This window comes from Trachurus trachurus, assembly GCF_905171665.1.
Source record: "Trachurus trachurus genome assembly, chromosome: 22".
NCBI classification, from domain to species: Eukaryota; Metazoa; Chordata; class Actinopteri; order Carangiformes; family Carangidae; genus Trachurus; species Trachurus trachurus.
Window position 1 is genome coordinate 5,856,007 of NC_139907.1, and position 23,774 is coordinate 5,879,780.

At 41.4% G+C, this 23,774-nt stretch overlaps 1 protein-coding gene across 1 annotated transcript in view; it reads left to right on the forward strand.

Annotated features, from left to right (window-relative positions):
• Positions 1-20,081, forward strand: part of gfra4a (GDNF family receptor alpha 4a) — a gene marked incomplete at both ends in the record, with an annotated part of 146,135 nt that extends 126,054 nt beyond the window's left edge. The window contains 3 exons of the mRNA XM_083998994.1: positions 222-356; positions 16,346-16,515; positions 19,926-20,081. Of these exons, the coding sequence (XP_083855120.1) occupies positions 222-356; positions 16,346-16,515; positions 19,926-20,081 (461 nt within the window). The remainder of the gene's footprint in view (positions 1-221; positions 357-16,345; positions 16,516-19,925) is intronic.
• Positions 20,082-23,774: the final 3,693 nt, after the last annotated feature.

Consider the following 23,774-nt stretch of genomic DNA (forward strand, 5'->3'; position numbering starts at 1 on the left):
GGACCTTAAAAGCTCCCAATCAAACTTTCATCTTGCTTTTCTTTCAAAGCCGCACCTTTTATGACACGATTACAAGATGAACATTTGCTCTAAATGACACAGGGCCACAGGCCGAGGAGCTGGATTAACAACGAATATTCAGATAGCTTCCTGTTTATGTGAGTTTATGGTTACAGTATATTCAGTGATTGTGATTGTGATGTGTTGCTTCCCTTCTACAGGAAGCACAATAACTCCCAACTACCTTGACAACTCCACATCCAACGTGGGACCCTGGTGCTCCTGCACAGCGAGCGGCAACCAGAGGGAACAATGCAACGACTTCCTGACTTTCTTCCACGACAACGTCTGCCTGAGTGAGTATCACTGGTAACAGAGAGAGACCCACACCACCACCACCACCCACCTGGCAGCACAGCACAGTAGCAACACTGACAAAGAGCCGGGACAAATGTGAGGATTGAATGAGTCGTAACTTGTGAATAGAATAAACAAGGACACATGGTGCAAATAAATAACTCCCACCAGCCACCGGCCTGAACCCACTGACGGAAAGATTTTTACAATGGTTGGTTTTAGAGAGTGGAAAGACGTGGAAACCGGTGCTGGTAGGTGTGTTTTTGACCTTCGGACAGAGCCAGGCTAGTCGTTAGCCCATGGATGCTAAATATAATGCAATGTAACTGTTAGGGGTGTGCCAAAAAATCGATTCACATAAGAATCGCAATTCTCATTTAATGCGATTCAGAATCGATATAAAATGTCCCAAAATCGAGATGGGACGAAATGAGACAGATCTGCTGGCTGTCGGCCTCCATTTCCTTAGAATTTAAAAGGCAGCATGTTTAACTGCACTATTTCTTTTGATAAAGAGGCACTTTTAATTTTGTTACTTACGCAATATGTGATATTGCTTTTATGCAACAGTTTCAACAATTCCATCTAAGCATGGATAAATGTTTAAAACTCAATAAGTGTGAAAAAGACACTTTAGTCATTCTGCCCTGCAAAGCAGACTGGAGTAGATCATGAGGATCCTTTGCACACCGATAGACTGAAGCAGAAATCATCATGAATCAAATCGTTTTGAATCGAAAATCGATTTTGAATTAAATCGTAGCCCCAAAAATCAGAATCAAATCCAATCGTAAGATAGTAAAAGATTCCACATATTGAAATACAATGGCAAGAAAAACATATGTGAACCCTTTGGAATTAACTAGATCTGATCTACATCTAAGTCACAAGTATAGACAAACACAATGTGCTTCATGTCATTACTGAACACTTTATTAAAAATATTGCAGTCACAGTGCAGTGGTGGAAAAAGTTAAGTGAACCTTTGGATTTAATAACTGATTGAACCTCCCTTTGCAACCTCAATCAAGCACTTCTGGTAGGTGTTGATCAGGAGAAACTTTGGCAGCATGAATCTGCTTCGTATTCACTGTGATTTTCCCACTTCCACATCTGTAACGGTGCCATACACAGAAGTCTACCCAGATGTTGAAGTCCCCGGGCCAGATTCATCCTGCTACCAACTCCATCTCCGGTCCAACACTGACATCAGAGTCTTATTTGATATTTTCATCTAATTTTTGGCAAGAAAGTGAAGTAAATAGATACAGTATTTAAAAGAAGACAAAATTAAAGAATATTTGGACTAACCTCGGTGTATAAACTCTTCATCATCACAGACCTTTATCTAATTTTACTTTCTTTTTTGTCTGACATGAAATACAACATCTGTGATCGCAGACAAACACCCTTGGGGAGTTACGGCATCAGTGACAGATCAGTGACACAATGTGTTTATTTCAGTCAATATTCATTTATGTCTTTGCACAAATAAGACTTGCAGACAAACATGCAGCTGCAGACTCCAGTGACATTAATCAAAGACTGTGACACACAGTAAAAGGTTATGACACATTTTCTGTTCGGTAATGCAGAAAACAAATGTTTATGAAAACATAAACATGTCTGGATCTATGGCAGCACAAATGATACAACAAAAATATCAGTGACTGATATATTGCAGCTGATGGCGCATAATGATTATCCACTAATCTTCTTCAGCCTTTTACCTTTTTGTTGTATAGCTTTTTATTACAAATAAAGCAGCTAAAGATGATAAGAGATCATCGCTCCGATTGAGTGATAGCACCGGTGACAGAAGAATGACACCGGTGACAAAGTAATACAAACAGTAGCTGCTGGTGCCACAGCCAACTCTGGAGTTTATTTTGGGTTTTTTATTATTTCTAACAACAAAAGAAGACGAGTTCTTGCAAAGCTGTCGAGATGAGTAACAACACCAGTGACAGACCAATGACACCGGTGACAGTACAAAGCAAAACCGCAGCTGCTGTCACACGGTGACAAAACAGAGTGTCACTTTTTTCTTAAATTTATACGAGGCCTTGTTTTAGTGCAATTATGACAAAGAGAAAAGGCATCAATTTCTCATCAGACATCCCACATCATCTGGTGTCTGGTTCCACATCACGTTCCTTGGGCTGCCAGAAACCGCCCGGTGCCAAGCTCCACTGGACTGGAGACTCCCACCCTCCTGACTGTTTCTCTCAGACCAGCTCAAGTATCAAGTATGATATCACACATATGACAGCCCATAAAACAGGTCTCGCTTGTTCTCCAACATCTGCTTGGACAGTTTCATGGATCATGTGGCAAGAAGATGTTTTCGTGAAGCATTTGGAAGGACCTGGTTTTCTGCTTTAAAGCGATAGTTCACCCAAGATTGAAATTTCACTCATTATATCAATATAACGGTTGCAAATGGATACCAACTGTCTTCGTAACAAAAAGACACACCAAAAAACATCCAAATACCTCCATGCTGCTCGTATGTAATGTCCGTCTTGTATTGAAGCCCGAAATGCGAAATTGTCTCGAAAAAAATTAAATACGTCAATTTTTCAAGCTTGTTTTGTAGCGGAAGCTTCTCAAAGCTCCTCTTCCCGGTTCGTCATATCTGGACGAACTGGGAAGAGGACGGACCCTGGTTCGTCCAAATATGACGAACCGGGAAGAGGAGCTTCGAGAAGCTTTCGCTATAAACAAGCTTGAAAAATAGACTCATTTAATTTTTGGGGGGACAATTTCGCATTTCGGGGCTTCAATACAAGACGGACATTACATACGAGCAGCATGGAGGTATTTGGATGTTTTTTGGTGTGTCTTTTTGTTACGAAGACAGTTGGTATCCATTTGCAACTGTTATATATGCACTGCTACACCGAGACCCCCTGTAACTCAGAGAAGCCACGGAGGACTCTGAAACTTCTCCCAGTCCTTAGTCGACATGAGGGTGAGTAGATAATGAGTGCAATTTCAATTTTGGGTGAACTATCCCTTTAATCTGTGTATAAATGAAGTAAAACAGTTAGGAAGCCATGGTTGAACTTCATGTAGCAGCAGTTATCTCAAAAAGGAGTTTTCTGTGGCTGCCGAGCAGACAATTGAGACTTTAATCAGCCTTGGTGTAAGTGACGGCTACAGCTGCCTTACATGTATTGTTGTCATGGTAATCAAAGATGGTTAAGCAACATTTAAGTCTAACAATTGCCACTTCACTACTTCAGAAAACCAAGGCCACTCTGAACAATGCTGTAATACGTCTGAGAGAACTTTGTGTAAAACCATAACTTCAGCACCATGGACAGCGTCATGGCAAGCTACAGTCAAATTAACATGTGACTTGAAGAAATATACTCATAATCTATTAAACTACTAATTTAATAATTAAATATATGCCATATATGACAAAAACATATAGTTACTTGCATATTCTTTTACAAAGTAGCCCATAGTAGCCACTGGGCTGCAATGGTTGAACATTTTCCTATTGAATCAACATCACTGCATCAGACAAAAGCTTTCTATCCAAATGTTCAGGAGGAATTTCATCTGTCATGAGTGGCTCTGTTCAGGTCACTCAGGTCTGCACTCTCTGTTTCACATTATCCTGTGAGAGACTTTCATAAACTATGGATTTTTTTTTTTGGTAAGCTGCCCTTGGTCCAGCAAAGCCTTGAATCATGATGCACCATCCACCATACTTCACCATTTTGGCTCCATACATAATGCTGCGTGTTCTTTTCCTAGCAATTCAACCTTACCGTTTCATGAGTCCAGAAAATACTCCACCTGTAGTGTTGTGGAGAGAGCAGCAGCTCTTTGGCAAAGCAGGCGTGTAGGTTATGTGTGTTTTTGGGGCGGGGGAGCAGCAGCTTCCTCTGTGAAGTCCTGCCCTCAGCACTAAGCTCCGTGCAACCGTGCACCCTGATTTGCATCTGGTCGACCCACGAACAGAGATGTTAACCAGCTCCGATGACTCCTTTAAGCCTTCAGCTCTTACTCTGCATAAGTTTTAGCTCACTGATCATTGTGCATTGTGCCTTTGGAGTGATCTTGGCTGGATGCTCACTTCAATGCAGAGCAGAGCAGCCACAGAGACTGAAACGTCTCCATTTACAACCAGTTTCTCTGACTGTGGACTGATGAATATTTAAACTTTTGGAGAAGCCTCTGTGACCTTTTCAGCTTTATGCTAATCAACAATTCTTGATATGAAGTCTTCTGAGATCTTGTTTTTTGCGAGGCGTGTTTCACATCAGCCGATACTTCTGGTGAATAGCAAACTCAAAATGTTCAAGAGTGTCAAAGTAGCTCCAGCTTAGTTTCATTGATTTGACTCCTGGTTCGGTAACTGGCTGCAGTTAGCTTTTGTGGGCGCCATTAGCCAGTGGGTTCACGCACTCCGACTCTAACCTATACTGAATAATTTAAAATGATGGAGCGAGTGTGGTCAAGGATAAAACAAACGTACACATAAATACAGATAATTCCAAAGAGTCCTCTCACTCAGTCTGATGTTTTGTCCCCCAGCAACAATAATGAAGGATAACGATAAGAGAACACGCGCAGCGTTCAGGATGTAAAACTACAGCCTCGCAGTATGTTACCCTATACATTATAAATGAATGGCAGATGTGTATTTCAATGTCCTTGTAAAACATAAAAATGTACAGGCAAAACAGCTCATATCAATGTTGGATATATGAGCCTCCTGAATCACAGCAGAGAGGCCTCAATCTGTGAACATCTGGAGCTGAAGAGCAGAGGGACACACATCTGGTTTAAGCTCCTTTTAAAGGTGACTGTTATGTCATAAACCTCCAGGTGCAGAGGCCATGTTTTATCGGTATTTATCAGTTATTTTGTGCGTACAAGCAGCCAATGTGTTTGAGTTTCTAAGGTGACTAATTTGGACACAGGAACAAGACGGCATTCAGCAGCAACAAAGGTTTATTGAGAGACACAATATGACAAACACTCACCGACCTGGGAATAACAAGAAAAAACCCACCTATGCATGGAGAGCACAGGTTTCTCATAGTCTGAGTATGGTCTGATAAGACAAGTTACAGGATAAGTTCTTATAGCCCTTGACCTGGAGCTAGGGATGGGAATCAAAAACCGGTTCTTGTTGAGAATCGGTTCCCAGTGTTTCAATTCCTTGGAATCGTTTGCCAATTTTGCAAACGATTCCCTTATCAATTCCAGTCTTTAAATTAATGCTGGTGAGTCCAACACGGCGGTCGGGTTTAATTACAGGCAGTGTGCCTGTTTATCACCATAAACACGGTAGATGAGGCGAGTGACTGAGCTGAGGCTGGTGGTGGGTGGTCAGCGGCTTTGGGACGCGGCTCACGGTAACACCCGCTGCTCATTCAAAACAGCAGTGATCGCCTATGTGCTTTCACGTCTGAGTCTCCAAACCAGACACGTCTGTAACAACATCGGAAAAGTTGGCAAGTTGCTCAAAACAGTGATATCGCAGCCGCAGGGACCTGCCGTGTAGAGAAAAAAAAAAAACTGACAGCGAGTGAGTGTCACGACTTCCTGTATGTGGCCCTTCAAATTAAAATACCTTCAACCTTTCACATGGTTCAGTCATATTGGTTTTGACTTAATTTTGACAAGCCACGCCTCCAAATGTTGAAATTTAGATCGACTAATGACTTTTTGGTCGGTAATGCTTGGTCGACTATTTGGGGGCAGCCCTGGTACAAACGTGAACAAATTTGTTTTCCTTTTTTTTCCAAATGAGAATCGATAAAGAATCGAATCGTTAAGCAAAATCGAAAATGGAATTGGAATCGTAAAAATCGTATCAATTCCCATCCCTAACTGTAGCTCAATTTAATCTACAGTAGTTGTTCTCACTAAGCTGGTGTCAATGACATCTTTAAACAATATCTGGACCATCTTGTAGTTCTCACACATAAATATTGCACAACAAAGGCAAACATTCACAGTCTGGGTGGTTAGAGTGAGAAGAAATAGCCACCAGCTTTAAGTTCAGTTCTTGAAAAGTCCATTGAAGAAGACGTGGCAGTGTTGACTGACTGTCAAAAGTTCAGTGCAGAAGCAAGAAAGAGAAAAGAGCAGAACAATAACAGTCTGAAGGAAAAGGGAAGGAAAGATGTGCGCAAGAAGAATAAAACAATATTACTGAAGAACTCAAATGATTCATTAGAGGTGTCATTTTCCTCTCATGTGACAAAACTCTCTGTACAGTGAATCACTTACTAATTGTATTAGCTGTGTTCCACAAAGGCAACGCCACTTGCAGTAAAGTAATGGGTTTTAATTGGTTGGTTCTTCAAAGAAGGGGCTCAGAGAAAAAAAAATATTCCTTTTTCCTTTTCTTTTTTTTTTAGATTTTAGAAAGTTAAAACTATTAAAGTAAGTTTGCAGAAGTGAAACTGTGGTGATTAATAGTTGTAAAAAGCAAATGCCACTTAGAGGCACAGGATATGAGTGTGTTAAAACGAAAAGTATGATGACTCAGAGCTGACTGCTGGACAGTTTGAATAAACACATTAAAAACTGATGTGGTGAATTTCTTCTTTTTAAGTGCAATGAATTTGTTTGAAAATTTGACTTCCAAGAAAAAATAGATACTCTTCAGATACTGTAGCTTACTGACGCTCTCATGCAACTGTAGGAATTAATGAGTCTGGATCAATGAAGGGTCAGGTGACCTGGTTATAGAGCAGTCGACGTGGATTGACCGTCAACAGAGACCCTTGTTAGGTTTCCATGTACGAACCAACAATCAATGTAATTTCTAAGCAATGTGGTTATAGTTCTTAATTATAACCAAGTGTTTAATATCTCTTCATTCCAGCACAAACTTTGATCCAACTTCAGTGGTTTATGTAAAACACTGATAGTGATATCAGATCAGATGTGTGTTTTTCTAAAGGGCAGTAATAAGTCATGTGTTTTATTACTTGTCTTTTAGCCACAGGGATTCAGTTTATTTCACAGTGTCTTCTTTTCCCTTTAAGGCCTTTGTACGATTCTGGTCATGTCTCTCCTTTTGTGATGTGGGAATCAGGGACGCTGCTGCATGCGTTTCACAATATTTATAACAGACCAGGTCCAGTACTCACTTTTCTGCAGTGATTGGCCTGGTATGCCAAGCTGTGAACTTTTCTCCCGGCTTCCCTCTTTCATTCTTCGCCTACTTCTCTAACTTTTTCCTCTCCGCCAAGTGCGACGCAGAGGAGAAGGCTGTCAGCGTTCGCCACTCTCCCCATTTGTAAAATTCAACGAGTTGAGAAACACAAAGGCGTGTCAGAGAGTTCCTGGAGAGAAATCACGGAGGCAGCGTGATGGAGGCTAAAGGAGACTGTGGAGGCTCCCTTCACCTCGCCTTGCAGCCGAGCGTGCCCATTCAGAACAGCTATTAACCCTTTTTGCCTGTAAGTGCAGTCGGACAAAACGTCACGTATAGGCGAGCCGCTGCAGAGGAGATGTGCCATGTAGCAGCCGGTAGGAAACACAATATAAAATATGCAGAACATAAATACACTCATGTGCAAACTCTGTACAGATTGGCACCCGCCTCTCCCTCCTCCTCCCCCTCCCCATGCTACCTGGCATGCATCACTCAACCAGATGATGACATTTGTTAAAATGCCTCTGTTCTCTCTAATGTCGTCCTGTAGTGACTTAAACATCCCAGAATAGTCACATATGTTTTTCTTTTTTTCAACTGGTTGATGGATGTCTTGTTTTTCAGCGGAACTCCTCATGTGCATCTTGCAGCCAGGACTCAGTCTTACTAAGGCAGCTCCTATGTGCTGTTTACTGTAAGCTCCTTAGAGACCCAGAAAAACAAACGTCAGACTGACTGGCCTCATTTCCCTGCGCCTGTGCAAAAAAAAAAAAAACCTGGAAGAGAAAAAAAAGCCACTCCTCTTCTCCTCCTGCCTGAGCAAATGGCTGAAGCCAAACAGCAAGTATGTGATAATAAGGATGAACAAGTTTCTAATGGGAAAGGCGATTCATGGACCAGCGATGCACGTCGCACACTCGTCTTAATTGGAGTTCGGTCGTTTTTGCCAGGCGCAGGCAGGCCACACTTCTATTTTGGGGGAGAAAGTGTAATGATTTGGCAAAGAGAGTTTGGATTCGAGCCAATAATTGGGAAAATGAATCGGCCCCGGAGAGCTCCCGAAACGTCTCTCTTTCCCTCGTGTTCCTTGTGTAGCGGCGGCGGCGTACGGAATAAAGAGTTATTCGTTTTGACAAGAGCCAAAAGACTGTCCTGTCCTTCAGCGGTGGCTCTGTCAATTAAACAAATCCTCCTTGTCTCTTTTGGAGCGGACATCTTTTTTTTGTGTGTGTGAGTGAGTGAATTCAGCATTATTTTTTGCACGCCGGGGCCCCCGTGGTGCCACCGCTCACGGGCCTTCTTGCTGAGACTGGACTTCACATGGCCTTTGATGACTTTGTAATTGAGCGTAATTTGGTTTCCTGCCTCCGAACTAATGAGGTGAACAGAGAGGATAGCGGCCGGGACAGAATACAGTGGTTTTCAGATGAGAAAGAGGAGAAACTGAAGAAGAAAAAAAAAAAAACCTCAGTCTCTAGAGTGAGCGCACTCAGGTTTTTAAAAAACAGCTGTCACCCTGCCTTACCTCCTCATCACAGCCATAATAACCACATCACTATGCAGAACAGCAGCTCTGGACTTCTCCGTTCTCTGAAAGCCGAGTCTGTCAGGAAAAAAATGAGAGGACAGATGGAGGTGAAGCTCATTTATTTCTGCAATTATTTTAATTTTTTCTGGAAGTTAAATTGGTAGTGTAACGGGAGAAAGTGAGTGTAACCGGCAATATGGCAGGAAGGTACGGAGACAGGAAGGGGGCGTGGACAGGATGGGCTCTGCAGAATGGCTTCGGGTGAAACTATGAAAAAAAAACCCTCGGGGGGAGAAAGTTGAAAGTCACAGAGATGTGAGATGGCGGTGCTTAAACAGCCGTGTCCAAACATTTACAAAGCCACTGTCACAACAGCTTACCGCTGAAGATATCAATTGGCACTTCATCTCTGCGTGATGGTGGGTGGCAAGGCAGGGTGGCGAGCAGCTGGAGTCGAACCTCTCGCCTCTCTCATCCGTCAGCCTGCCAGGGGATCGCGGCACGCTATCAAGCCCTAACTGCACACTCTCCCACCTGTCCTATACCAAATGCTAATGACCCACAGCACCATCAGCACGCCGCTCCACAGCCCCTCCACTGCAAGAAGAAGGTGCTGATGCATACATCCCCTCAGCCATGCTCAATCTGTTTTCCCCACTATTGACCCGTTTCTGTGGTGTTGCAACTTTCAGATTCCCTAATTAGCCGCAGAGCTGCTGGGTCACCCATCCAGCACCTCCATCTCTGTCTAGTAGCTGACGCTGTGAGCGCTGGCACCGGTGGAGGGAGTCGAGTCAAAGCTCTGCATTGATTGCTGCAGAATTTTGTTTGCAAAAGGCAGACTATCTCGGGAGGATGGATCAATTTGTTATCATCCTGTGAGAAATCAGTATTTGTGTGTCACACCCCGATACTCCACAGTAGGCTCTGAAATCCCATCACTAATAACCAATGAGTTGCCTCTGAAATCGGAGGGTTTTCGCTGGTGAACAGATGGAATAATGGTGTGATTTTCACGTCTAAGCACCCACATCCATCTTATAGTATAAGCTGGGGATATTAATTGATGAATCTCTCATTCATGTCTTCATTTGAGCATATTTTAATTGAAATGACTTTCATGCAAACGTAATTGCTGCCGAGTAGCCCATTAGCCAAATGAAAATGAATGCTTATAGAATATTAATTCATCATATGATCATAAGTCATTCTGCTCGTGGAGAATCTAAGAACTTGATGGAATAGGTTTCCTTTGGGGTGTATAAAACCATATAAATCCACCAGACAGTAAATTATACATGGTGCTGAATGTACATACTGTAATACTCCTCCCCGTCACAGCCTACTTACTGTAAGTGTCCTATTTAAATATTCACCATGGTCATTATATCACATCATTACAGACAACTGACGGATGAAAAATTGAAAGGCTGAACGGGATTTCCAGTCTTATTTTTCTTTATCGTCATCCTACTCTTTTTTAACCCATTATAGGGCTCTTATTTGAATACTGGGCCATTATTGGAGGGTATTACTGTACAATTATCAGAGTCTTTTACTTTTCCTCTTTTTTTTATTCACTGCAAATCAAGGTCAATGAAATCACCATATATGGTTCAAAATATGTATATACAAGGTTGCCCATAAAGTTGGAATCATTTTTTTTTTCATCTCTTCTCATGAAATGATTGGTTGAACAGGATTTATTCATAGATAAGATGTATATCTTCTCAAAATGTTATTGATCAACCTCTTCCAAAGATATCACTCTGAAGATTAAATTACAATTAAGCTTAATGATAGGAATAAAAAGAGGAATGTGTCTGAAAAAAAAATGGTTCCAACTACTATATATGGGCAATAGTGTAAGCAGATAAAGTTGAAGGAATATTTTTTGATACATAAAAACATATATATATATATATATATATATATATATATATATATATATATATATATATATATATATATATATATATATATATATATATAAAACATATTCTATACTTAAGTACTTACCATAAACCTGAATAATTTATTCTATCTGTCAAAAATACGATAATGGATTTTGTCAATTGCCTGATAAAGGGATAAAAAGTGAAAGACAAAAGTATTAGACCTCATCCTTGTTCACTTGTTCATCTTTGTTACACACACCTGACAGTTGAAAGGATAAACCAGTGTGTGTGTGTTTCAGTCAGGTGAAGATTCAAACCCCAACATCCAAACCATCTGTTCATTTAATTGGATTAAATCCAAACGTGAACATTTGCTCCTCATACACCCGTTAAAGAGAGAAAACACATCTCCTTCCTCCAGTTGTCATTTTAAATTAGCTTCTGTTTCGACAACTTAACAACAGTGAATGACAGCGGTAAACACCTAACAGGTGCACGCACTGTGAAGATTTGGCAGCAAAATCAAACCCTTGTTCTTTGTTGATTTTGTTTTGTTTTGTTAAAACTTCTTCTCCTTCCTTTAAAAATGTTTTTAGCAACTCGAGTCTGCAGAACGAGCAACAGCACAACATTAACATACGACTTGTGGCTCTTTAGCTGCTAAATGTTCCTACCAGACAGTCGTTATCTCGTGTGCCAGTTGGTGCTGGGCAGGAGAGCACGTTCACCACGGCTTGTTTTCCTGAAAAACAAAACACAGTGAAACTTGACAGACTTACAACAGCGAGAGTTATTATATTTATATTAATAATGGATCAGATGTGAGTGGAGTTTCTGGTTCTGATGACCCAACCGTCACCTGAGGCTACACGCTGTATTTCCCCTTAGTTCCTCAGAGCTTTATTGTCTTTTGCTGCTGTGTTTAGTTTTCTAGCCCACAACTTTATTGTTCTTTGTTTTCTGACAGCTCAATAAACCCACTGTAAATTCTACTGTGCACTGAACTGCAGAGAGAGGAAGTCAGGGACTAACTGGTGACCACCGCGGAGCCAAAAAGCCTGATATATTATTCTAAGGATCAAGGATAAGGATAAGATCAAAACAAAAGACCAATAGATGGAGTAAATATACTTCTATTTCTGCTGAATGCACATCGAGGCTATGGAGATTGTTCGTCGTTGTTGTGTCCACAACTTTTTCCGCTAACCCCCAAGTGGCCAATAACCTGTAACTGCAGGTACTTACAGTAAGAAGTGCATCTAATATATTACAGTCATTGTATGATGAGTTATAATAAAATATTGACGAATGCAGCTTTCAGTAAAGGTCACTGTCCAGCACAATACCAGATTGTTAAATTATTATTTCATGTCACATGTTTTAATCATCGTTGCCACCATTTTAGCAGAATTTGACATTGCCATTTTTTCAGTTGAATAAGTTTTAAATACTTAACATTCATTTATGGAGTTCAATAAAAAACTAAACTAAAATAACACATTTATATGTTCACATGTATATAAGTAATGTGTTTAGTGTGAGACGCAGCAGCTGTCAAGGGTGGATTTCTCCTCTAAAATGAAAAGAAGTATAAATATAAAGCAGATTAAAAATGGAAATAAGTAAAGTAGAAGTTCTTCCAAACTGTAATGAACTATATGAGTAAATGTACTTGTTTACATTTGCTCACTGAGTGTGTGTGAACGCGTGTGTGTTTATACCTTCGTCCCAGTTTGAGAGGCAAAAAAGCAGCAAGGACACTGTTTAAAGAATAACTAGTCCAACAACACTCTCCTTTTATCGCTGACACTTTGTAATGTGCTGCATAAACATGAGTGATGAAAGGTACGGTAGATGTTGGACCCCACCTGCTCCACCATCAGCATCCATCAAACACACTCTAAAAGCCTTAAACGGTAACATAATGCTGCGTTTATATTTCAGATTTTTCTTTTTAAATCCACTCCTGGAAGTTGTTTTTGAACTGACAGCGAGAGCCACGGGTCGAGGCCGGTAGCGACATAAACTCTTAAATCTGGTGTTTTGTTGAACATAATTGTTTCTCTGCCTGGCAAACAAAACCCCTTTTCAACATGGCCATTGTTTGGTGAGCGGATGTTATGACTCAGCTGTTGTGCTGTGCTGCGGCTGGCAGAGTGGTGGTGATGTCAGCCATATTCAGCACGGCACCCAGTCGACTTTTTACTCTCAAGTGCCACTGAGGCGTAAACTTCTTCTATCAGGCTATCAATAACAAGGAACCTGTGCAGAGAAGTGTTTATCAATCAGTAAACACCTCTCCCCCCCCTCTTCTCTGTGTTTATTCAATGAGTGTGTCTGTAATAGAAAAAGGTTTACACGAAGTTTGCTTTGTAAAATCCCTCCCTCCAGTGCCTCGTTCATTTCTCACATGAATTATTAGCATTAAGTAACATGATTAATTTCCGCTGTTCGCCGCTGCTCCTGCCGTGGAGGACTTTCAGCAGGTATTATTGGTTTAAAGCGCGTCGGTGCTCCACTGTCCGTGACCGGCTAAAGAGAGGATCCTGCCTGGCTGAGTGGGTCTGAGAGTGTGAGTGTGTGTGAATGTGTTTGTGTGTCCTTGGTTTTCACTGAAGCATTCCCACAGTATAATTCATATTATTTTGACCTTACTGTGAAATCAATCGTCGTGCATAAAATCAAACATTGTGCAGACAAATTTCATCAAGCTTATAACTTGGTACATGGAGGCATGAATTGAATTGAAAGGGAAAAAAACCAACCTTCAGCTCCAGGACGAGAGCATCTCCATCAGCTGCAAGTGTTTTGAACTTCAGTCTAAAATCATTTTATCTAACTCACAGTGAGACACAAAATGTGGAAATAGACAGGTCCTGCACCTTGTGGCCAATACAGAATACAGATGTGTAGTGGGAGGAGACGTTGACTCTGGGAGTGTTTTTCTCTGCATGTGCGCCCATTTAAATGTTTTATTTAAATGATATTCCTAATATTACTCAACATGGGAGCGCAGGACTCCTGGATAATGTAACAGTCATGTTTTATCCATCATTTTGGCTCTAAATCCTATACGATTCCCATGGGCTGGGCTTTTTTGCCTGCGTTGCCATGGAGAAGAAGCCCCCACAGATCAGCCAATCAGAAGTTTATTATTTAAATTAAAAAATTAATGCAACTTTTACTTCTGCACCCAGAGACGACTCCACTTCCACTTCCACTTCCTCTTCCACTCTGCAGCCCAGTGCCCGTGATGCAGCCACAGGGGGCTGTTACAGGCCCGTTACAGTTTTAGTGCAACAGAACGAGGCCAAGAAGACGCCGCGCTTGAACGCATCCCTGGACGAGCAGCACAGAGATGAGATTTAAACCTAATCAGAGGCCAAACACCAGGGTAGCCTGTTCTCCACACGTCTCACCCTCCTTCAGTCACTGTTTCTCACAGGCAGTCTTATTCCTTTTCTTATCTATGATACTATTCTTCTCACAGGAGCTATAATTTGTTTCTCAGACGCACTGTCACTCTCTTTCAAACCATTCTGCCCATGTAATCATGCTATATTTGAGATTATGATTGTGTTTGAGTATAATTAATAACCTTAAGAAACTCTCCTAGGGTGCTACATGTTTTGACAAGTTTCAACTACAATATTTACACACACCTCCCTAGAGCGTGCACCATGCGCGTTGAATAGTAAGTGGAGGGTGGTTTTGAATGCAGCATCAGTGTTGAAAACCAGCAGGAATGTTGGACATGACTCAAATTCACTCATCGTGTAGGAAATTTTTCACCTCCGTCTTTTAATGCTACCCCACAGCTATTCAGGTAAGCTGGTCGGCTACCCTGCTGACCAGGAGAGAGAGAAAAAAACAACTCAACGCAGTTCATTATTCATTATTCTTCATTATTTTATATCACGGCCAGACTTCTCGAATTTGCTTTTAAGTGGACTGGCTCTACATCTGACTTGACGCAGCTCTCGTCTCGCCTGAGATTTCTGTAATTAAAACCAAAGCTTCAATCTGCCACCGACTCAGGCATTGTTCCATTTGGCCAGAAATGACAGTTTTTTTTTGTTTTGTTTTTTCTTTAGATGTCATACATAGAAAAGTCAATTGCCGTGAATTCACTATTCTCTTTATCTTCTTTAATAGCTGCTGTATTCTCAGCCAACACTTTTCAGACATAATCCCCAGCCGTATGAATATAAACACATGTCATTTATACTTCCGGGTGTTTTCTCACACTTGTGGCACAGAGAGTCATCGAAGTTTGACGAATCACAGCTTCCTTATGATTTTTCAAACTTCCACGTTGAAGCCTTTTTTGGGACACCAGTGTGAGAAACTCCTGTTGTCCTCCACGGTCAAGGAAGAAAGGAAGGAAGGAAGGACGAAGGGAAAGATGGGAGGAAAAAGGAAGGAAAGATAGAAGGAGGGAGGCAACAGATTGGGTTAATTGGGTCAAAAAGGAAGGAAGAAGTAAGGACGAAGGGAAGGAAGGAAGGGAGGGAAAAGGGATTGTGGAAAGAAGGAAGGGAAAAAGGAAGGAAAGAAAGATGGAGGGAGGGAACAGATTTGTTCAAGGAAGGAAGGAAGGAAGGAAGGGGAAAAGGATTGTGGAAAGAAGGAAGGGAAAGATGGAGGGAGAGAACAGTTTCATTCAAGGAAGGAAGAAGAAGGAAGTAATAAGAGAAAGAAGGAAGGGAAAAGGGAAGGAAAGAAAGATGGAGGGATAGGGAATAGATCAGGTCAATTGGATCAAAAGAGGAAGGAAGAAGAAGTGAGGACGAAGGGAAGGAAGGAAAGAAGGAAGGGAAAAGGATTGTGGAAAGAAGGAAGGGAGAAAGGAAGGATGGAGGAAGGAAACAGATTGGGTCAGTTTGACCCAGAAGGACAACAGGAGGGTTAAAAATGTCAAACATATGTTATTCGTTTATCTATGAATCTACTCTGTGAGAGAGAGCCCTCTCTTCTGTTTCAGACAGCAGTTGTGTTTTCGTCTTTAACGACTGGTCCATCACTTCCTTTGTGCAGATGAGTCCACGTACTTGAATTTTCTTTTCTTTCCCTTTTTTGTTGTAAATATTAAAATCCAGTCTGTTCCAGTGGATGCTGCTGATGAGACAGGTGCAGTCTTATTCACACCTCTCGCCTGATGCAGTTTGAAATGAGACTGCAGACATCCAGCCGCCTGATGACTCTCTGTGATGACATGCCATGACCGCATCTTAATTACAGTCCCCCAGTGCATAATTATAAAGTGGGCAATCACATTATAAAGTGTCATGCATGCATGGGGGGGTAAAAAAAAAGCAAAAAAAGCAATGGGAAGCTGGAGCTGGAGGTGAGGGCTGATGCTGTGGTCTATTTAAGCTGCCAGTCGTGTGTGTGTGCTAAGCGACGTCTCTGCTCCTCTTCTAGAAAATGCCATCCTGGCCTTCGGGAACGGATCAGATGTGAAAACCGGCGCCAGCCAGCCCGGGATGCCCAGTCCAGCCACGGACAACCAGAGCCCGTTCTTGGCAACCACCGCCCCGGGCGTCTCCATGGAAACAGAGCAGAACATTCTGCGAGCACAGATACCTACTCAGGTGAGACAAGAGAGAGGAGGAGGAGAAAAGAAAGACGTGAGGAGGCAGTAATGGAGACGGCTTCACTCAGAAGTGTGACTTGGGTTTGTTTGTTTTAACTTGCTGAGCGCTGCAGATGGGTGGGGATTAAGAAAGAGCTGCAGAATTCAGACAGTGTCACACAAAGTCACAGCTAACTTATGATGAGGAGAAATGAAACTTCTAGATGCACTTTTTTTCAATATGCAACTTATACATAAATATTAATAATAATGTTAATATTTATTTACATACTTTACAGAATGTAAAAATAAGCGCCTGAATGCTCAGTTTCAGTGACAACTACTTTTTGCGAAGGACGCCGAGCTTCACCTTTGCTACTCAAATGACAGGCGTGTAAATTAGTTTCACGCATCACTACAAAAATAGGTTCCTAAATGAAATAAAATTTGTGAGTGAAATAAAAATAAAAAAAAATCTGACAATATCCGACACCCGGCTCTGCCAGACACTCGTTAAAAACTGGAGTTTGTTGGCAGATGTGATGTTTATCAGACAACAGGACGACTCACTTTTCAAGCTTTGATTTCTAAATAAGGTAAATAAGATATAAACATCTTTATGTGCAGACTTACAGTATAGAGACTGTATCGACTGGTTTAATCAATCCGCTCACCAAGCCACTGTTGTTCACTACAGACTTCAACTACTGAGCGTTTGAATGAAGGAACACGGCTTTAAGATTGGACATATCTTTATCGATCCCAGTGGAGTCATTAAGTCCGTCCACACACACAAAGGAGACAACTGAGACAAACACAAAGTGAAACACAAAGTAAACATGTGTTATATAAATGTATGCTTTTGCTAATTTGAATACATTAGTTTGACGTTACTGGAAGGAATATGCAGAGTGAGTCTGGGTCACAAACTATGGATGGCACCGTTCCATATTGCCTCTTTAAATAATAATACAATGCTCTGTATATAATTATATAGAGAGTATAAACATGCCATCAAAAAGAAAAGTGGAATAATTATGACACTTTCTGTATTTACTGACATCGGTAAACAATAGGAAGCAGGTGTAGAAACACCATCACTGAGTCCCTGAGGTCTTCACGGTGCTTTAGTCTTCTTTCAGCGCACATATTAAAACCACCGTCCCATATTCATAACTGCCTCATCAACAGTATAAACAGGTCTCTGTAAACATCATCAATGTGGCCCATACAATGAAAGAGTAAAGTAAACAGCAGTGGAGCATCAATTTTAATGTGGACGGCCTGTTTTGCATTACACACAGTATTTCACATTTCAATAATGAGGAGAATTTTATAAATAATACACTTTGCTTCAGGCTCAGGAAATGGGTTCTATGCATTTGATTATTAATGGGAAGCGCAACCCAAAGCTGCTGCGGATAATATAATTGACAATCTGCCAACAGATATAAACAAACTTAATGTATAACTGGGCCACTTACTCATTTCCATAGAGAGGGGCCAGAAGCCAAACTGACATGTTCTCGCCTTAAGTCCCCTGAACGCCTCATCCTACGCGCAATTGTTTTCAACAGTGTGAATCATCCTCCGCCTGCGTTTGACTCCACGTTACAGAGATAAGGTAAACAGAAAAGTGACACACTGTTAAACACAGACATTATGTCACCTGATGGCCAAGTATCAACTCTGGATCATATGAAAGTGTCGCCGTGGAGATACCAGTCAAGAGTTAATTAAACTAGTAAATTAGCTGTGGACAGCTGCCTCGGGGTCGTATCATCAGACTTCAACCAACGTCCTGTCACATTTAAATAACTGTGTCTGATAAATCAACAAAAATTAAACTGACACCGGAGACGTGGCTGCGCATTTCAATCGGCTCTGACTAAGTGTGTGTGAGAGGAGGGAAGACAGGAGACTTTATACAGCAGCATTAAAGTGGTAGTGTGGCTTATTTGATGTGGGGTTGTGTGAGGTGGATTCAGATCGGTGCACACTCACTCTGAAGAAACAGCAGCACCGGTTCAGAAGCATAGAAGTGTAAACTGACTCGTTAAGAGTTAAAGACGCTCTGGTGAAAAATGTATTTTCATGCTAACTATTCATTTATCTGTTGATCTTTGCCAGATTCATGTCAGAAAGTTCTTATCTGAGTATTTTCTACATCAAAATCAATGCATTTCTCTTCCTGTAGACTCATCCTGCACTACGGGGGGCGTTCCTAATTTTGCATCCAATTGAAATTGTTTCTTGAATTTCTACATCCCTCCCCTGAACTTTAAATTGTCAGTCACCGTCACAACCTCTGAGCTGTAACAAGCTTGTTCTGCCAACACTGTTTGTGTGTGAGCTCAACCTGCATCTGTCCCCTGCTAGCATAACTGCTACCTTCAGCTCTATAGTTTTATCTCTGCCCGTCTCATCACTGAGGTCGGCAAATCTCTGTGAAGGTCAAGGAGAGAAGTCCTCCACAGCAGCATGCAATCCCACAGGTGGTGGTTAAAGTACATTCATCATGATTGGCTACTGATTAAAAACCGAGACTTGTCCCTCTTTAGCTTTGTGCTTTTACCGGAAACACGTAATCATGCAGAGCTGCGTAGCACTCAGGACATGTTTAAAGGGGACATACACTCCTACTCACAAAAAGTTAGAACTTTGACAAATTGATCAAGTTATTGAGACATTGAGATTTTTGTTGTGCTATAGTTATCTCAGTTTGAGATAAAGAAATTACCATTGTATCCTTCTACATAAAAGGCCTGCTTTCATGATCAAATATCAAAATACACTAACTTTTTGTGAGTAGTGTATTATGGAAATATCACTTTTTGAAGGTTCTTTAACATATGTGTTTGTCTTCCGTTTGCCAAAATGTGAGAATTGACAAAAAAATCTGCAATTTTCAGGCTCCCGAGGTTGAAAACCATGTGGTTTTACAAGCTGTTCCCTCGTTGTCTGACAATGATGTCATGAGTTTTTGAATTTGCATAATAAAACCACTACCTAGTACCAGTAGAAGGGCTGTGGGGTGGGGGCAAGCAGTGGTTCATTTGCATTTAAAGGGACAGGCACTGAAATCAGCCGTTTTGAACAGGGCTGCTCTGAGCAGATGAAAAGAGCTGTGATGTTTGATCCCTGGGGTATTTTTGACTGAAGCATGTCGCAGACATGTCTTTAAGACACCGGGGATCTATTTTAATATGTACAAAAGGGGCATAATATGTCTCCTTTAAGATGGAGCTCAACTGATAGAAGAGGAAATAAAAAAGAAAAAGAAAGAAACATCTCACTGTGAAATTGTGTCTGGCTGATATGGTGATGTCCTCACCATCCCTCACCCTATTTTGGTTAATACTAGTGCTGAAAACATGTCGTCATGAGGACTAACGATGACTCGTCTCTTCTCATTTACGTATTTTTTAGGTAAACCAGAACGACAGATTGTGGGACGATGAGGGAGACTCCACTCTTCCGTCTCCAGGCCTGTCGGACGGCGGCGCCGAGCCCGTCCGCCCGTCCCTGCTGCTGGGCCTGGGCTGGCTGCTGCCCGCCCTGCTGCTGCTGCTGCTCTCCGACTAGAACCAGGCCTCGCACTTTGGCCTCCACGGACAAGAACTCCAGACCTAGGGGGGGGAGGGTGGGGGCGAGAGAGAGAGAAGAGCCATTTCTATGTTTGTCAAAAGACGGTGGGGAGGAGAAAAAAGGGTTGACTCTGTCCTGCCCCGCTCCCCCCTCTCCCTCTCTGTCACAAAAAATCACACTTAATCTCTTTTTTTGTGAATCATGACTCAGAGCAGATGTGTCGTGTTGTGCAGCCCACGCCCTGGAGAAGACTGGACTGGAGAGGGTGCCGCCACCGCTGCACCAAGAAATAAAGAGAGGGAGGGAGGGAGGGGGGGAGGGGGGGAGGGGGGACCAGGAAGTACACACCTCATTACTCGCTTCACGCCTGCCCAAACACAAACTGTTAGAAACGATACACATGCAGACTTCGCTTTGAAAATAACGTCCGAGCTACCGTGAGAAGGGCCGATGGGTTCAGAAGGTGTACAGTGAAGGGACACTGAAGATCCAGTGCAACTATGAAAAAAAATATATCTATATATTTAAAAGAAAAAAATAACAAAAAAAAGTTTTTTGTCCTTGAACATTCCTTGATGTAAAAGAAAAAAATATTAAATGTTAAGAGTTTTCTCTCAGATGAGCTGTGATGAAGTGTTACATGAGATTTAAGGTGGATGTGCGTACGTCCTTCCACACTCTGATCATTCAGCTTTGCGCTTAATTTCAATGCTTTTTTTTTTCTTCAAAATTTTAAATAGACTTTAATTTTATTACCCCTAAAATGTTAAATGGAAGCACGTTATTATTGAGTCCAATCACAATGAAAATCCTGATCGTTTGTTGTTGTGTTTGCAGGTACGAAGAGTTCATTTCCAAATAAGAATTTATTTATATACATAAAAAAATATATATATATAAATAAATTGCTATCGAATTTCAAAATAAGATCTCCCAAAGTTTGTCAATGTGTTATATTTTAAACCCACAGGACCTACATTACTCATTAGCCTTTAATGTATTGTAATTTGTTTTAATTTTGATGTTATAAATCATTTCAGATGAGTAGAAGTCACTCTTTTGCAAATGGTGGATACCTCACTTTGGAAGGGAACTCTTCATATATTCATCCATTAAGCTTTAAGTGTGAAGTCCTGACAGATGTTCAGGTCTGTTCCTTGTCAGAAATGTAAAAAAAAAAAAACGAAAAAAAATCATTTGGTTTTGGTGAAGCGATGAAAGACGGACACGTGTGTCTATTTTTTAAATGTATGTGGACTTTGCCGCAGAGGAAACAGATATTTATCCACACGTTTGTGACCGGTCGTGCTTTTTCGCCATCGCGGGAAGGAAGGTGGTGACCGGTGATTACGCTCGCTTGCTCGCCAACCTGCTGGGACGAGTCGAAGGATTTTACAAAAACATTCTGTACAAAGCACAGCTCAGCTTCAAAGGAGTGGACGTGTTACATGTGTGTTGAGGACGAAGGTGCCATCTTCTGTACTGCCATTCAGTTTCCTGCAGAAACAGTCACGTTGCGTTCACTGACACAACGGACGCCGATTTAACGGAGCTACAGCAGAGAACTACAAAGCTACACGTCGTAGATCATGTTGGACCTAACAAAGCTAACACACTATACGCTCATAACATTGTCATGACAGCACAAAGAGCTGTTGGAGTGAAAAACAAACTGCTGAAGCTTCCTCAGTGACGCCCATGTAGATTTGACATGACAGTTTAAAGGGCCTCATCGTGCAACATGAGTGTTTGTGTTAAAGGGCCGGCTCACTTCACTATATTTTCTCACTTACCTCTGATGATGTCTACACATGCAGATAGTTTAGTTCTCCTCGCCCAGGTTTTGAGATATCGCGCTCTGACGATGCCGTCGCCGCCCAACCATCACCAACAAGAATGAATGACGTCTTTCTTTGTACTGCTCACAACATTAAAAGGCACTTTTTCTTTCGGACCACACTCTTACAGTGTCACTCTCTGACGTGTGTTGTCGTGTTGAGCTTTTGCCTTTCAATTACATACAAAGTCTGATTTTCTGCTGAGTCACTGTTTGGTCATTTTGTTTTGAGCTTCAGGTCAAGGTTTTACTGCACATGTAACTCCCCCACACTATCATTTCCAACAAACATTTAACTAGGCACATTTTTAACTATTCTCTAACTTTTGTCTCAGCTGACACTCTGTGGTTTTGTCCTTCAGACTTTTGACCCAAACATTGATTAGTGCAGCTTTAATCCACAGCATAAGACGCATTGTACAAGATAAATTTACTGCTGCATCAAATCAAGCCTGGAGATTATGATAACTTCCGAAGCGCTGTCATTGTTTAACTACAGCAGAGCATTATGGGACTGTTGCAGTAATATTTCCACTATAGCAGCAAGCAACAGGTTATTATATGTGTATATGAGATTATAGGATGTATCCTCCTCATGCTCCCATAGTGCCCATTCTGACTGTGACAGACGGCTCCACTGTCAATGCAGAAACACCATTGTGTTAATAAGTGGTTATTATAATAAGAGAGATAATAGTAATAATAAATATGCTTTGGTTTCAGTATAGATAATGATGTTCTACATCTTTTACTCACAGGTGACCTCTGATCTGATGTCGTTAGATGTTGATATTTAGGCAAGTGTCAGTTGTGACGTTGGGTGATAAGAAAATCAATGTCAGGAGGTCTAAAGCCCTGATGCACGTCAGTTTGATCGTTTGTTGGATTTAAGTTGTGTTAAGTCTCATGACACAGAACATCTATGGGAATATATAATTACCGACATTGTAGTTGTGAGGCATGGTGAAAAGAAAACACAATACTGTATTCCCTAAATGTCACCATTGCAATTAGCAAATGTTGGGTTTTTAACGTTAATTTTCAGGTTTTGTAATGTAACATTTGAAGTCCAACGTCTTTGTGATGTTACACTGATGTCCAAGTGTCTCGAAAAAACAAATAGTCCACACTGAGGTCTGTGGATTAACCAGAGCAACCAGTGCTAATGAAATGATTCTTGTTGTGGGGCAGATATCTCTAAGCTTGGGCACAGGAACTACCATCTCTCTGCATGGCTCAAAACGGTGCCATGAGATATAAGTGAGATTTTTTTTTTTTTGGTGAACTAACTGTTTAAAGGGATAGTTCACCCAAAATTTCAAATTTCACTCATTATCTACTCACCCTCATGTCGACTAAGGGCTGGAGAATTTCCGTGCCTTCTCTGAGTTACGGGGGGGTCCGTGCAGCAGTATTTGTCCATATAATGGTTGTGAATGGTGCTCACTTTTCTTTGTCCAGAAAGACACACCAAAAAATATCCAAATACCTCCATACTGCTCATCTGTAATGTCCCTCTTGTACTGAGGCCCCGACATGAGAAATTGTTCCAAAAAAAATTAAATACAGTAAGTCTATATTTTAAGCTTGTTTGTAGTGGAAGCTCCCTGTGTCTCAGTCCACTGCTCTTCCTGTGCCAATGCAAATCTTGCACTGACCGGCGGAACAGTTTCTCATGTTGGGGCTTCAATACAAGAGGGACATCACAGACGAGCAGTATGGAGGTATTTGGATGTTTTTTGGTGTGTCTTTTTGAATGAAGAAAAGTGAGCACCATTCACAACCATTATATGGACAAATACTGCTGCGCGGACCCCCCCGCAACTCAGAGAAGCCACGGAGGACTCTGAAAC